The sequence below is a fragment of the Physcomitrium patens genome, chromosome 23 (assembly GCF_059467195.1).
Source record: "Physcomitrium patens ecotype Gransden chromosome 23, ASM5946719v1, whole genome shotgun sequence".
Taxonomy (NCBI): Eukaryota; Viridiplantae; Streptophyta; class Bryopsida; order Funariales; family Funariaceae; genus Physcomitrium; species Physcomitrium patens.
The window spans coordinates 7,756,745-7,772,211 of record NC_143432.1 but is presented as its reverse complement, the minus strand read 5'-3'; the positions used below and the strand labels follow the sequence as shown (position 1 = coordinate 7,772,211).

At 37.1% G+C, this 15,467-nt stretch overlaps 2 protein-coding genes across 2 annotated transcripts; both read left to right on the top strand.

The window, feature by feature from the left end:
• Positions 1–5,121: 5,121 nt before the first annotated feature.
• Positions 5,122–9,897, top strand: LOC112275509 (transmembrane 9 superfamily member 7). Its single transcript, XM_024505916.3, has 8 exons — positions 5,122–5,406; positions 5,950–6,118; positions 6,634–6,798; positions 6,930–7,039; positions 7,336–7,438; positions 7,558–7,664; positions 7,992–8,142; positions 8,333–9,897. Exons 2-8 carry the CDS (start codon positions 6,005–6,007, stop codon positions 9,485–9,487), a joined length of 1,905 nt encoding a protein of 634 aa, XP_024361684.1. The 5' UTR covers positions 5,122–5,406; positions 5,950–6,004; the 3' UTR covers positions 9,488–9,897.
• A 1,332-nt stretch (positions 9,898–11,229) lies between these two features.
• LOC112275510 (ASC1-like protein 3) lies at positions 11,230–15,284 on the top strand. The gene is made up of 7 exons (XM_024505917.3): positions 11,230–11,969; positions 12,400–12,588; positions 12,928–13,145; positions 13,521–13,676; positions 13,931–14,116; positions 14,289–14,467; positions 14,677–15,284. The coding sequence occupies exons 2-7, from the start codon at positions 12,472–12,474 to the stop codon at positions 14,691–14,693; spliced, it is 873 nt and encodes a 290-aa protein (XP_024361685.1). The 5' UTR covers positions 11,230–11,969; positions 12,400–12,471; the 3' UTR covers positions 14,694–15,284.
• The last annotated feature ends 183 nt before the right edge of the window (positions 15,285–15,467 follow it).

The following is a 15,467-nucleotide window of genomic DNA, read 5'->3' as shown; positions in this document are numbered from 1 at the left end:
AATTTAACTTTTTGGATTTTTTTGAGTTGTCTATGGAAGGAAAAATTATGGATGCTACTCTTAGCGGAAGTAAGAATAGATTTGCAACTATTGCAAATCTTCATAAGCTTATTAATTCTCTAAGAGTGGAAATCTCACATATTTTCAACATAAATAATGAAAGTACTATGCCTATAGAAGAAATTCAAAGTCTGTTATAAGAAGTTGTGCAATTGAAGCAAGCAAGTAGATCGACCTCATAATCAAATTTAGAGGATTTTGTTTCTACAAATATGATGGAAACAAGAATTAATATGCCTAAGAAGTTTAATAGAATAAGATCAAAATTTTGAGGATTTTTGCAACAAGTCAAGCTTTATCTAAAGTTGAATCCTTTCTAATATTTTAATGGATTTACTCAAGTTAGATTTATAAGTGCACTTCTATCAGGAAGTACTCTCTCTTAGTTTGTATCTTTAATAGAAAAAGATTTGTAATTTATTTATGATTTGAATTCATTTCTATAAGTATTTATAGCCACATTTGGAGAAAGTAATGAAGAAAGAGTTGTATATACTAAGCTCTTATTTTTACAATAAGAATCACAATGAGCCACCATATATGTTGCTAAATTCTGAAACCTTACTTAAAATTGTAGACTAGAATGACAAAGCCCTTATTAATTAATCTTGATATGGATTGAAAGATAATGTCAAAGACTTATTACTAACAATGCCAAAGACTTATTATTGACAATTTCAAAGACAAAATCTTTGGAACAATTTATTGCTTAAGCCATTGCATGAAAGAATTAATTATTTGAAAGATATCAAGAATAGAGATATGGCTGGAGAGGAACAAATCAAATAATGACGATAGCTATTAAGTATTTAGAAACTTATTTATCAAAGTCAAAAGCAATACAAATTGATATGGTATGTTTTAAATCCTTCACAGAGCAGGAAAAGAATTGACAGCATCAAGAGCTTATACTTATATTGTAGAGAACCTAAACATTTTACTCAATATTATCCAAAGAAACAATACAATTACAAAATGAGAAGCTCGATTGCCAAAAAAGACAATGTGTCAAAAAATGAGTTGTTCTAGCTACAATAGGGACCGTATGGCTGGAATTATATGCAACATCTAGTAAAGGTCCTATTTTTACCTAAGATCTCTCATCTTGTTTTACAATAGAAGTTTGTTTAAGATCAAAAAATCACAAAGTCTTAGTTTTATTAGATTTGGGAGCCTTAGCCTGTTTTATAGATGAAGACTTTGCCAAAAAATAAAATTTATTTTTAATTAAGAAAATTGAATCTGTACATGTAGAAGTAATATATAGATATTAATTTTCTTTTAGAAATGTTATATATGAAACTATTCCTATAGAAGTAATAATTAATATTTAGAATAGTTTAGTAATATTTGATATGATTAAAATACTTTCTAATTTAATTATTTTATGATTATCATGGTTAAAAAGATATAATCTTCAAATAGACTGGATTGGTTGCAATCTTGATTTTTTCCATAGTTTAGCCCAAGGTCTTGCTAGTCAAGTAGAAATCCATAAGTCTAATACATCCAAATTCTTATTGGTAGGTGTGAAAGCTTTCATGCATGCTACAAATGAAGGGCCATCTTTTGCTATATATGCCATGTCCATTGTTGATGGTGAGAAGAAATCAAGTGGTATTCATAGCCAATATCAAGATTTCTACAACGCTTTTTAAAAAAAGAATGCAAATATTCTTCTGGAGCATTGTCCTTATGATTGTTCCATCAATCTTCAAAAAGGACTCAACCACTATTTGGACCAATCTATATCCTATCACAAAATGAGTTAATTGCATTCAAAGAGTATATTAATAAAAACTTGGCTAAAAACTTTATACGCCATTTTGAATCTCTAACTAGAGCTCTTATCTTATTTTTGAAGAAAAAAGACAGATCTCTGTAGATGTGTGTGGACTATTATGGACTTAAAAAGATGACCACCAAAAATAGATATCTTCTAGTTTTTATTTCAAGATTTTTTGATCAATTAAATTAAACAAAGATATATACAAAAATAAATCTACGAGGAGCATATAATTAAGTCTGCATCAAAGAAGGAGATGAATGGAAGACTACTTTTCAAACTAAGTATAGATATTTTGAATATAATATCATATCTTTTAGATTCACAAACACACAAGCTGTTTTTTAACATCCCTAATGAATGATGTCTTTTGTCAGTTTCTTGATGATTTTGTCATCTGTTATTTAGACGGCATTCTAATTTATTTTAAGAACAAAGAATAACATGAAATTCAGGTTCGTCATGTGTTACAAAAACCAAGAGATGTAAGATTATATACAAAGATGGAAAAGTGTATATGCCTCAATATTCAAGTTGATTTTTTTATATACATCATTTCCAATAAAGGTCTTATGATGGATTCAAAGAAGGTCCAAACTATCATAGATTGGAAGATCTCAAGAACAATAAGAGATGTGCAGTGTTTTTTCGACTTTGCCAATTGTTATCAAATCTTTATTAAGAATTTTTTTCAAATTATAGCTCCACTTACATGTTTGACTTGTAAAGACAAACATGAGAGGAATAAAGAAGCTAAAGCATTGTTTGTTGCTTTGAAGAAGAAATTTACTTCTATACCAACTTTGTATCATGTCCACTTTTCTAAGGCATTCTTTATGATAATAGATGCATCAAACTTTGCCTTTGGTGTAGTATTGTCACAAATGGGAACAGATGACAAATTCCATTTAGTAGCTTTTTATTCCAAGAAATTTTCAATAGCCAAGATTAACTATAAAATCCATGACAAAAAACTTCTTGCAATTGTAGATTCATTTCAAGAATGACATCATTATCTTGAAGATGCTTCAAATCTAGTCTAAATATACACAGATCACAAGAACCTCAAGTATTTCATGTTAGCACATGTTTTCAATCATTGCCAAGTTTGTTGGAGCATGTCATTATCAAGATTTCATTTCAAGATCACATATCGACTTGGAAAATAATAAGGTTTATCATATGCTCTTTCTAGACACGCTTGTCTTATACCAAAAAAAAGAGACGTATCTTTTGATCAACAAAGAACAATCCTCTTGAAGCTAGAGTATTTTCATCTTCAAGCAATGAAATCAACATTGACTGTTGATTTGACCTTTATCAAATAAATTCAATCAAATATGTCCTTTGATCCTCTTGTTCATGATATCAAGAATCTTTCTTCTAAGTCTCATAATATTTCAAAGTTTGAATTTAAGAACAACCTACTCTATTTTGAAGGATGCTTATATGTTCCAGAGAGAGAAGCACGTTTACGTATTCTTCAAGTATGTCACAACTTTCTAATAGGAAGACATTTTGGATATAATAAGACTTTACATTTATCCCAATAGTCACTTATATGATTAGATAGAACTAGGTAAATATAGATTAATTTCATAAAGTCTTCTAAAGAAAATTTCTAGAAGTTTTATAGATGGGATTTTGACTTTAGATGTGTTTGTAGGTTAGAAAGTTAACCAATAAGTTAACTTCATGTAGTTTTTTATATATTTATACTTAAATATAATATATAATAAAAAGTAGTATGAAAAATATAATAATATATATATATATATATATATATATATATATATATAATAATATATATATCTATATTACTATGAGACAACTAACATATAATTACAGTTGTTTCAAAAGTAATATCAAATTATAAATATTTTCTTATTTGAAAACTTTATTTTCTTATTTAGAATTTAGTACATTTTTTTATAATAATATTATTTTATTATAATCTAAATTATATTTTATATTAATGTCTTAGATGGTAATATTTCATATAACTAAAGAGATACATACATAATTACATCAAGTATATTTTTGAAATGATCTAACAAGATTCAATAGCTAAGTTCCAATAAGATCCATTTATCCAAGAATTATAGATTATTTATTCAAATTTTGAATAATTTTAGCACACTTAAAAAAAATTAATATTTATAGTACAACATCTAATATGTATTGTTCCATAAAATTCTAGTTTGAATACTTGAATTATCAAAAAGCTAGAAAAAAAAATATCTTGAAGTGTAGTATTTTTTAAATGAACTTGATAGGTTATTTTATTTTAAATACTACTTGAATTTTTAGAATATGTATTTTTAATCTTTTAAAGACCACTTCATATATATATATATATATATGAAAGAAAAATTAATGCATTGATTAAAAAAATTACTACAAAATCTTTATGAGTCTTTAAAATTCATTTTAAATCACTTTTTTTTCTTGTTATCATACTATTTTTTCAATAACCTGAGCAAAAAATTTAAAATAATAGTAAATTCTAAAAATACTTTTTTATTTTTAGAATATTTTATGAGTATATTTTTATATTTTATTATGAATTAATATAATCTATTAAATATTTAAATAATAATAATAATAATGATAAAAATTTAAAATTTAATTTTTGATTCAATAATATTAAAAATATTTCAAAAGACATTTTTAGATAAATTCTTTATACTATAATGAGAATAAAATATGAATATATATATATATATATATACATATGAGAATGTGTAAATAGATCCATGTTTTACTAAATCAACCATACATGATGAAGAATATGGTAATCATGATGAATATGGTTGGTTTTTGTTGGTTTTGGATCCAATAGTGGAGAAATGAATCTAGAAGTAATTTTTTTATTTTATGAAGGTTAGGGAGGGTGGGTCAATTTAGTAAAAGCCTAGGTCTATTCAGCATTCCCATATGTGTATGTATGGATATATATATATATATATATATATGTTAAAAAAAATTGAACCTCATGTATACTTAGGTCCATTATTGATTAGAGAAACCAAGTAGAAAACACAATTTGGACCTAATTCAAAAAAGGATGAACGATGGACGACGCATAGACGAGCAACGAATGAACACCCCGTAAACGGATGAAGAAAGGAAGATGAAAGTAGACAGACGCGAGAGACGGATGAATGAACCACGGCTAACGCGGTCATGAGGTGAAACCGAGGATTCGGGGGGTGGGGGGAAACACAGACCCATAACCCCACTTGCTCGCAGACAGTGGGAGTGGGGGAAGGTGGGATCCCGTTTGGCTTTTGTTGCTTTGGTTGGCTCGTCGTCCTCCTCCTCCTCCTCCACATTCAGATCTGTTGTATGCCCATCGCCCTCCTCTTCTTCATCTCCCTTGCCTCGCAGGGCCTCTTCTCTTCGCTTCTTCTGGTTCTCCATATCTCCAACTGAAAGGTAGAGAGAGAGAGAGAGAGAGAGAGAGAGAGAGCATTGAGCCGTTTTATTACACACCCTGTGGTGCCGTTGCTGTTTCGGATTCCTCACACTAACGTGCTTCGCACATGAGAGAGCAACTGGTAAAGAGCTGCACCATGTGTTAGACTAGGTGGGAAATAGTGAAGCATGAGAAAATGGGGTATTTCGATCGTTTGTGATTATGCCCTGAGGATGGATGTTCGGTCACTCTCTCCCTTTTTGACTGATGCGTGTATCGAGGTCTGCGGTTACCGATCTGGGTTGTGCTGTGGGTTGATGATAGAATAGGTTTTTGAACAGTGGGTGGTGGTTGTAAATTAGAATGTGTAGCTCCGGAACATGTTTATTCCTTCGGAGGATGTTAGGTCTTACTTTAGGTTTGTGTTTGTGGTGCCTGAGCTATGCAGGAAACGGGGAAGCGTTTTCGTAGTTCAGAATTGCTTCGTAGTGTGTTCAGGGTGTGTGGTTTCGGGTTTGTGTATGAGATTCTTCAGGGTGGTGCGAAAACGTTAATTTGTGCATGTTCTGTGGCTGATGATAATTAACAACAGTAGATTTGTTAGGAGTACCTCATGATTTGCATTCTTGGTGGCATGTGAACAAGTGGAGGCGAGGAAGTTGATATTTTTTTGTTTGACCTGCAGTGATCAGGAATTTTGGGTTCCATAGCGGGCTTGTCTAATCTTCTAGGCCTAGATCATGGCGTCTTCCGTCATGGCTCTCCTGCCGATCTGCACGCTCTTGCTGCTTGCCCTTTCCTACCCCGCCGCGGCTTTCTACCTGCCTGGCGTCGCTCCCCAGGACTTCGAGGAGGTTTGATCTTTTAACGTTTCATCCTTCTGTTATAAACTTTCTTACATTGGGTATTTTGAAATCGTATGTCTATAAGCTCTCTACACCACGAACTGTAAATTCATGTTCTTAAGTTCGCTTCCCACCCATTTTAGTACTTCAGTATTTCCTTTGAAGACTGATATTATTTGGAGGGTAGAATATTTGTATCTGACTCTGAATCAACTGTTCAGAGATCGTGTAGAGTGCTAAACTACCGCACATATTATGCATGCTATCATCAGCTGATTCTCCCGGAAGTTAGATTTGGGTGCTAGCTTCTGTAAACGAATGGCATCGTGTTATTTTTCTCTCTTGTTTTCTTTTTTCTTTTTTCTTTCTCTTGAGAAGATGGAGGCATGAGTTCTTTAGGCGGGTTGCATGCGATTTGTAAACATTTGCCAGTTAGATTGTCTTCTTTGAGGTGTATCGATTTTAGTTATTTCCTGTTACTTTGGTTACTGATCTCATGCATCACATGTATGTGTAACTTGCAGAATGATCCTGTTACAGTAAAAGTGAACAAGCTTACATCGACCAAGACGCAGCTGCCATACAATTATTATTCGCTCGATTATTGCAAACCTCCTAAGATTAAGGACTTCGCTGAAAATTTGGGAGAGGTGCTTAGAGGCGATCGTATCGAGAATTCGCCGTATCAGGTGTGTTAAAAGTATCACTTTCAGTGTAACTGGAAATTCTTTTATGTCCATTTTAATATATGTCGTGTAGTTGAATAAAATTATTTTATACTTGTTTAGTATTGGCACTAATGGTTGGAATTTTGGGGTAGTTTGAAATGAGAAATGATCAGCTGTGCAAGATTCTCTGCAAGAAAACGTTCTCTGCGGAAGCGCTCAACAACTTCAAGGATAAAATTGAAAACGAATACCGTGCCAACATGTGGGTGATCTAAAGATTTCGCAGGAACTCAGTATATGAAGGGTTAAAGTCTTATAATACATTGTTATATTTGTATGTTCGAATTTTTTTATTTATTATTATTTTTCTCCCATCTTATTTTGAAATATTTATTCGTCTTTACAACCCGGATCGCACGACGCCAGTTTGCGTTACCTGGTGTAGTTCACATATTGTTTTTTGAATCATTTCATCTTTAAATCAGCCTGGAAAAGACTAGGATTTTGTTTTTGAAAATAAAATGAATCAATTGTAACAGTATGTCTGTCAAATATCAGGATTTTAGACAACCTGCCTGTAGCTGAACCGAAGCAAAAGCATGACAATGGGCAAGCTATTAAGCTGTACGATAAGGGATTTCTTGTTGGGTTTAAATATCAGGTGTGTTACAGCTCTTGTTCTCTAGTGTACTTTATTTAAAGTTCGGAATATCTAAGATCTAAGATTCATTTTTCCATAAGATTGGGATATAAAATGCGCATGGTAATTATTTTCTTCAGGATAGCAAAAAGTTCTACATCAACAATCATCTTGCCTTTACTGTGCTGTTTCATCCTATCGGTGATGGCAATGCCCGTATTGTGGGCTTTGAAGTGAAAGCATACAGGTGTGTATACTCTCATGGTATTCATGTAATGTGGATGGTATCAAAATTAGGTTGGGATATGATGCGCGGTGTATGCTTTGCACTGCTACTATTTTTTGGTTTTCAGTTTCAGGTTCTGCAGAGAACATTCCATTGGTGTAATGTGGGAGATTAAATGTGGTCTAATTTGGGAGATCTAACGTAGTCTTATTTGTAGATGTTTGGCAGCTTTCTGGTATATATATTCGAATTGACCTGAGAACTTAATTCATTATTTATCAACAATCTTTAAACGAAATAGTATATCTTACTGACATTCACTTTTTAATTTTCTCCCGTTTGTGTTAGCGTAAAGCACAAATATGATCGTTGGGAGGATCAGAAGACGAAATTGTCTACCTGCAACCCCAACACCAGGACTTATGTGACATATGGTCAGGACCCCCAGGAGTTAGTTGAAGGCCATGAAGTGGTTTTCACTTATGATGTGTCGTTTCAGGTGGGTGATTACTTCAGTACTTCCTTTTGCTATTACACAACTTCGACAATCACTTGAATTGTTATTTGCCTCTCGTTTCGGGATTTAAGTCGTTTGAAGATTTTTTGTAGAATGTCAGCTACTAGTCAAGTGTATCAAGATCATTCTAGCTTCTCCAACCCAAGCACTTGGCTTGCTTTGTGCTGTGCAGGAAAGTGACATCAAGTGGGCATCTCGCTGGGATACATATTTGTTGATGACAGATGATCAAATTCATTGGTTCTCCATTGTTAACTCCCTCATGATTGTCCTATTCCTCTCCGGTATGGTGGCGATGATCATGATGCGTACTCTCCATCGTGATATCTCCAAATACAACCAACTCGATGAAGAGGATCTTCAGGAAGAAACTGGATGGAAACTTGTGCATGGAGATGTATTCAGACCACCAAATTATGCTGGTCTCCTCTGTGTGTACGTAGGCACAGGGGTGCAATTTCTTGGAATGGCCGTGGTCACTATGATTTTTGCACTTTTTGGTTTCCTTTCCCCCGCTAATCGCGGTGGATTGATGACTGCCATGTTGCTATTATGGGTATTCATGGGGCTGTTCGCTGGGTATGCCTCATCACGATTGTACAAGACGTTTAAGGGCACCGACTGGAAGGCTAACACTCTAAGAACAGCACTAATTTTTCCTGGAAGCATTTTTGTCATTTTTTTCATCCTCAACGCGCTTATCTGGGGCCAGAAGTCATCAGGGGCTATACCTTTTGGAACAATGTTCGTTCTTATGTTCCTCTGGTTCGGTATTTCTGTCCCCCTTATCTTCGTTGGTAGCTATTTTGGCTTCAAGAAGCCAGCTGTCGATGACCCTGTGAGGACAAACAAAATTCCTCGACAAATTCCTGAGCAGGCTTGGTATATGGCACCCATATTCTCCATCCTCATTGGTGGAATTCTTCCCTTCGGAGCCGTCTTCATTGAGCTCTTCTTCATCTTGACATCAATTTGGCTCAACCAGTTCTACTACATTTTCGGGTTCTTGTTCATTGTCTTCTTGATACTCATCGTCACTTGCGCGGAGATCACCATTGTACTTTGCTACTTCCAGCTGTGCAGTGAGGACTACCATTGGTGGTGGAGGGCTTATCTCACTTCAGGCTCCTCGGCTATTTACCTGTTCCTGTATGCCACTTTTTACTTCTTCACAAAGCTCGATATCACGAAGGCCGTTTCTGGCGCTCTTTACTTCGGATACATGGTGATTATTGCCTACTCTTTCTTCGTCCTCACAGGAACAATGGGGTTCTATGCTTGCTACTGGTTTGTGCGGATGATTTATGCATCAGTGAAGATCGATTAAGCTTCAGATTCCCATCTGAGTTATCGTCAAGCGGAGAGTACCTAGAAGAGCGCCTGTAGACCAAGACTAGGCAATATTTCTTAAATTTTTGGTCACAGGAGTGCACATCTTGTCAACTTAACACTGGTCTTAGCAGATTTCCTCGGCCATTACCAATCTTGCTTTCTCCATAGCCTGTGGCGACATGGATGGCTGAGTGTGGACTGACAGAGAGTGGGCATTAGGGCTCAGATTAGCAGAGCAGCACTGAAATAAGTAGCAACCATATTCTTAGTCCACATTGACATGGAGGTTGTCCTTGTCTTTTGACAAATGCTTCACCCCTTCAAAATGTCGATCCCTAAGGTCTGATTAGTTTTTCAAGATTTTTTCAAATTTAATGATAGATTTAAAAATCCTCCTTCCCTCTCCCTCCAGCATGCATCTCACTTTCTTTGGTCAAGGCCAGCAATTGCTAAATACTTTTCATGCGTTTGTACTGATACACGGCAAAGTTCTAGTAAATTTTCATCAGAATCTGATGAGATGATAAGAAGGATATTCTTTCACACCATGATCAAAACGGGGTAATTCAATTGGATGACATGAAATCAATAGGCTACGACTAAGGCTGCAACTTTTCTGTGCAACATTAACCTGAGAAAGTCTAATCAATTATTTCAGTTTGGACGGTGTCTCTAAGCCTGGATACATCAATTCAAGATTCTGACAAACCAAAAGTTGTATTATTTGACAACGTCATGAGAATGATTCTGACACAACGTGTCGGCACACTCATGGAATGAGGTAGTTTTTGCTTACAAGCGGACAAGCAATGTTCGATATCAGAACCATAATGCAATCTCTATTGCCAAAAAAATTCAGAGGATGTGAAACGGGAAGTCTTTCCAGAAGGCCATCCTTCCCGCAACAATCCACTTGCCGACTTGCTTTCCGAAACCCACGTGCTTTGCACCATCCTTTTTCTGCGGTAGGTTGTGCAACGATTGTTACCTCTATCATTAAAGCTAAGCAGCTATGATGTTGTCACCTGAACCTCGGCAAAAGCTGAGGCTCAATCCGGTAGGAACATGGGCAAGGCTGTCTACCGAAATGGGTGAATATAATGGTGTAGCTGCAGTTATGGGAGTTTGACTCATATAGTTGAAGCAGAAGAGTATGCAAGCTCAGTTTTTGACCGTATCCAGAGACTGGATAGCCATGAGCGAAGTTCAGCAAATGCAATCAGAAATTGCATAGGAGACTGCACTCCTTGTATCCGGCATATGCCCTGGTGATACTCGGGCCCTCCCGGACAGTGAAGTGGTGGTTGGCGATTGCACTGGATATACCCTGGTGATACTCATACTTGTGAGGCTCCTCGGTTTAGCCGGATATCAATATCAAAATCAGAACTAGCAAACAATTAGAGACAGGAAAGATGGACATTTAAATTTACATACATGACCAATTATTATTATTCAGTGTTAGTATATTTTTAAATATATCATAAATTAAGAACTTAAAAGTATTGTTAGTTAGAAATCCTCTTTTTATGTATAAATATGTAAATATGGGAGGCCATTTGAAATAATTACTGCACTTAGTGGAAATTAATCTAATATTAGTAATTTATTCATCTTCCTCGGCTTCTGTAAATCACCGAAAAGGGACACTCTAATTTCTAAGATAGGCAAAATGGAAGCGAACGAGGGATATGCTACAAGAGGGGGGGAGGGGGGAAGACGGGCCCGGTGAAGACCAACACAGGCGGACGAGCTCACGCTTCTAAACCCCAAACCCGGGCGGGGCAAGCGCTCTACCCGCGCCGCTTCGTCTTGCTCCGTCTCCCGTCCCTCCCAGTCTAGCCCTGTCCGAAGCTTTGATGTCCGTAGCCATAGCCATCCACAGAACTCTCTAGCACATTGCCGCTCGCTTACATCGTCTTTCGCGTACTCGATTCCTCCTTCCGCATCTAGATCATTACTTTTCTTTTTCTCCAAAGTGCAGCAGCTTTTATCTTGCACTTTTAGCGGCGGGAGAGAACTTGTTTTGGAGGCGGGAGGCATTGTTTTTTTCGTTTTTTTCTGGAGTGATTTGCATTTCGTCCTGGTTTAGATCACGGAATTGTGAAAGAGATGAGATATAGCTAGCCTCCGAAACGTGAGATTTGAAGAGGAGTTGTAGTTCTGTAAGAGTGAAGCTCTGAAGTTATTGGACTGCATCAGAGTGTAGATGGAGGAAATGGAGGATTGAGATTCGAGGCTGTGAAGCACATCTCAGACTGTTCTTTTGTTCATATTCGACGAACTGGCAATGCTGGTGGTAGCGTGCATGCCTTGGTCGTAGAAGTTGGACGCTAGTTCTTTCTGGACGGGCGTGTGCAGGGGTTTAGTGCTGGCGGCGTCTCTCCTGTAGACGGAGGGTTGGACTTGGGATCATATTAGCGAGATGCTTCATTCTTCATCTAGTCGTCGTTGCTGAAACCCGCACCGCTGAGGAGGTTCGTTTGTTGGAAACTTCAGATTAGATGACTTAAAAATGTTTCTTAAGCCGCATTGCCTCATTTGACTTGACTTAGAGTTAAATCATTTGGAATTGGACTAGCTTGCACAGTAACTCTTCTAGTACAGCCGAAGACTTTTGGTAGGCCTCAGGACGAAGTTTGTGTCATATTTATTTGCTGCATAAAGTAGGGCTCTGGCTCCTACTTTGGGCATGTGAGCCAAATGTCAAGAATGCGAGGCTCCTGTGTTTACGATCCGAAGCTGGACTCTTCTTGCTCCGGTCTTTACCCATTAATTTAATCGGTCGTTCTTTGCTCTTAGTTTGAAAGCAGTTTTTGCTTCAACACCGTGCTCCGCCTATCTGTACTCTATGTGTATGCTAGTATGCAGTTCATGTTAAGCGCTAACCATCTATCGTGACTGTAGGGGGATGATGGATGGTACTATTAGGCTGAAACTTCCATCATTGGAGTTCTAGCTTTTTGTTCTGAAGACAACATGGTCTCAATTTGGGAGACCGAAAGGCCTCCATCGGTGCAAGACTACTATTTAGTGTGCTACTTCGCTCTTGCTTTTCCTGTAGCTCGATTTTTACTGGATTGCTTCCTCTATCAGGTACTGGTTGCATTTTGCTTACATATTATGTTTTTCGAAATGAAATGTCGATCTGAGACTGTCGGGATGATTCATAGGTAGTTCCTTCAGTTTCAGTATGTTTTCACTGAATTATCCTGTGGATGCACATTCTTTAGTTCAAGCTGCTTGTCATCGAAGTTGAAAGCCAGCACATTAGGCACCTTTAGGAATATTTATGCTTCTTTGCCGAAGTTTCGTGCTATAGTGGCTTGTTGCACAGAGTAAGTTGGTGAACGTTGCTATTAATGCCATTATATTAATTTTGGTAGTCTAGAAGGCCCTAGGACTTGTGAATCTTGACGTGATTTTGGATTTCAGAAACTCGCAAGATGGTGTATTTTTCCGCATGGAGTAAAAGGCTTGAAGAATGGTGCGAGGGAAGCTGGAGAGAAGAAGATCCCCAAATTTACTGAGTCCGCTTGGAAACTTACATACTACCTCGCTACGGAAGTGTTTGTTATCTTCATTACCTACAAAGAGGCATGGTTCGGCAACACCTCTGCGTTTTGGCACGGATGGCCGTATCAAACTGTGAAGTACGTCGCATTTTAGCTGTGTGCTTCACCATTTCATCAACATGTGCATGTACTTTGATTTTCAAATACGTGTATCCGGATTGTTTTCACTCATGACTAGTGACAATTTCTCTTTAGTGAATAATGGTCTTTGCTGCATTACCTGTCATCCACCGTTCTGTCTATGGCTCTTGCTGAAATTTTCACAACCCTCATTGAGGTAGCCAGCAAGTTCAAGTACTCCAGTTCATGCTTTTAAAATAAAAGCATTCTTTCTTAGACGAACATTGCTAACACGTGAATATATGGATATAGTATTTCTATTTATCGTAAATTCTATCAGAATAATGTAGAATCTCAAAGTTTGACAGGATGGATACATTGTCTTGGGCGCAGGTTTCAGCTGACGTTGTTCTACACCTTTCAATGTGGCTTCTACATATATAGTGTGGCGGCATTGTTATTCTGGGAAACTCGAAGGAAGGATTTTGATGTTATGATGACTCATCATATTGTGACAATTGGACTCATCGCTTATTCTTATATCACCGGGTATTCACTTCCAAGCAAATTCTTGCATTGGATGTTTTGTTTTGTTTAAAGATTTATCCCCTCTTTTCTGTGACCTAATAGATTCTCATTGAATTGACTGTCATTTCAGATCAATCATGCCCTTTTTACATCCTGAGAATTCTACGGAGATGTAGAGAGAGGGATGAAATGGAACTTGTAATCATGTCCTTGGTTAACTATACGGTTCAACGTTTAGTACGTTAAGTTCTCCACTGAATTCTCGTGAGTTGCAGGTCCTTTCGTGCAGGTTCCATTGTGCTTGCCCTTCATGATGTAAGTGATGTTTTCATGGAAGCTGCGAAGCTCTGCAAATACAGTGGTAGCGAGGTGGGGGCCAGCGTCTCCTTTGGCCTATTTGTACTATCGTGGGTGCTTTTGCGGCTGATCTACTTTCCTTTCTGGATTATCTGGAGCACCAGGTTCGTTGCTGTTTGTCATTACCATGAAAACTTCACATAGCAGATCGTCCCCTTAGATAATCCCTCTATAATGAAACCGTTGAATCCTCGCTCAACCTATATTTGGATGCCGAGTATGACATAAATTCAAGTCTTATTCTAATTTTGAATGGGGGGTTTGCATGGTTGGCAGCTACGAGGTCATTAATTATGTGGATCTCTCTCAGTTCTATGTATCGTTTCAATACTACGTTTTCAATATGCTGCTCATCACACTGTTGGTGATACACTGTTACTGGTGGGTGCTGATATTGAGAATGGTTATTAAGCAATTACGAAATTCCGGAAAAGTTGGAGAGGACGTTCGCTCAGGTCCTTCTCACATCCACATTATGTTTCTACTGTCGAAGCAACTGTAAATGCCTTTCTGTCTTTCAGCTCAATTAGCTCTATATACTGTTAGCATACTCATCTATAGAGCCTGTAAGGCCGTATGCACATCTTTCTCTTTCTCTTTCCTCTCCTGGATATTTGCCTTCATTGCGTACATACTGACGTTGGAGTTCTTTCGTGTTTTGCAGACTCTGAAGATGGGTAGGAGCACTTGCTGTGGAGGTTTTTGGAATGTTCCTGAGCCAATAGATGACATAGCACAACATATCTTGCAAAAGCATATGATTTCTTCACTTACAGTAGATTGTTTGGTAAACACGATATGCGGTTCAGCATTTTGTGGTGTTTCATCAGACTTGTATGGTTATCAACTTAGGGTGCAATCCACTTGTAGGTTTGAGTTGTGTGGTGGCATATCGTCACTGCTGTAAGGTCTAATGACTCAGTATGATATGATTGGTCACTGTGCGAGCTCAAGCAATGTTTGAGTCCAACCTTGTGACCAGTTTTAAACTGAGTTATATGAGTTTCGAATTGGCTGGGTCCATGTGTCCTGGCTTACGTCACCATTGAGTTTTAGACGCTTTTGTAGATCGCAACAGAATCTCAGTTTGTATAGAGGTTATGCAGGTTTTGCGCTCATAGGTCTGGCCACATGCCTCAAGCTATATTGACCTTGCTTCTCAGGAGTTATGAAATCTTTGAACATGAGTGGTACGTGCTACGCTGGAGTAACTGGATAACTGGAGCATAGCACGTACTCATGACAATGTCCAACGTCGTGATTCTAGCGTCAGTAGTGTGCGAATTTCTCGCTTTACTATCTCTCTGATAAGTATTCATTGGTGTGGCCTATGGTTTTCACGTTTCATTCCTCCTGATAGTTTCACTCATTGATTCATCAAAAATTTAGATAGCACTTAAAAGATCCATGCTGTTGATTTGTCAAGCCGCATCAGATGCCAGAACACGCTTCCTG

Excerpts from the sequence above, each read along its gene's own strand:
- LOC112275509 (XM_024505916.3), top strand. The coding sequence starts at position 6,005 with ATGGCGTCTTCCGTCATGGCTCTCCTGCCGATCTGCACGCTCTTGCTG. Across the intron at positions 6,799-6,929 it reads TCGAGAATTCGCCGTATCAG|TTTGAAATGAGAAATGATCA; the intron begins GTGTGTTAAAAG and ends ATTTTGGGGTAG. Across the intron at positions 7,040-7,335 it reads AACGAATACCGTGCCAACAT|GATTTTAGACAACCTGCCTG; the intron begins GTGGGTGATCTA and ends GTCAAATATCAG.
- LOC112275510 (XM_024505917.3), top strand. The coding sequence starts at position 12,472 with ATGGTCTCAATTTGGGAGACCGAAAGGCCTCCATCGGTGCAAGACTAC. Across the intron at positions 13,146-13,520 it reads TGGCCGTATCAAACTGTGAA|GTTTCAGCTGACGTTGTTCT; the intron begins GTACGTCGCATT and ends TCTTGGGCGCAG. Across the intron at positions 14,117-14,288 it reads TGGATTATCTGGAGCACCAG|CTACGAGGTCATTAATTATG; the intron begins GTTCGTTGCTGT and ends CATGGTTGGCAG.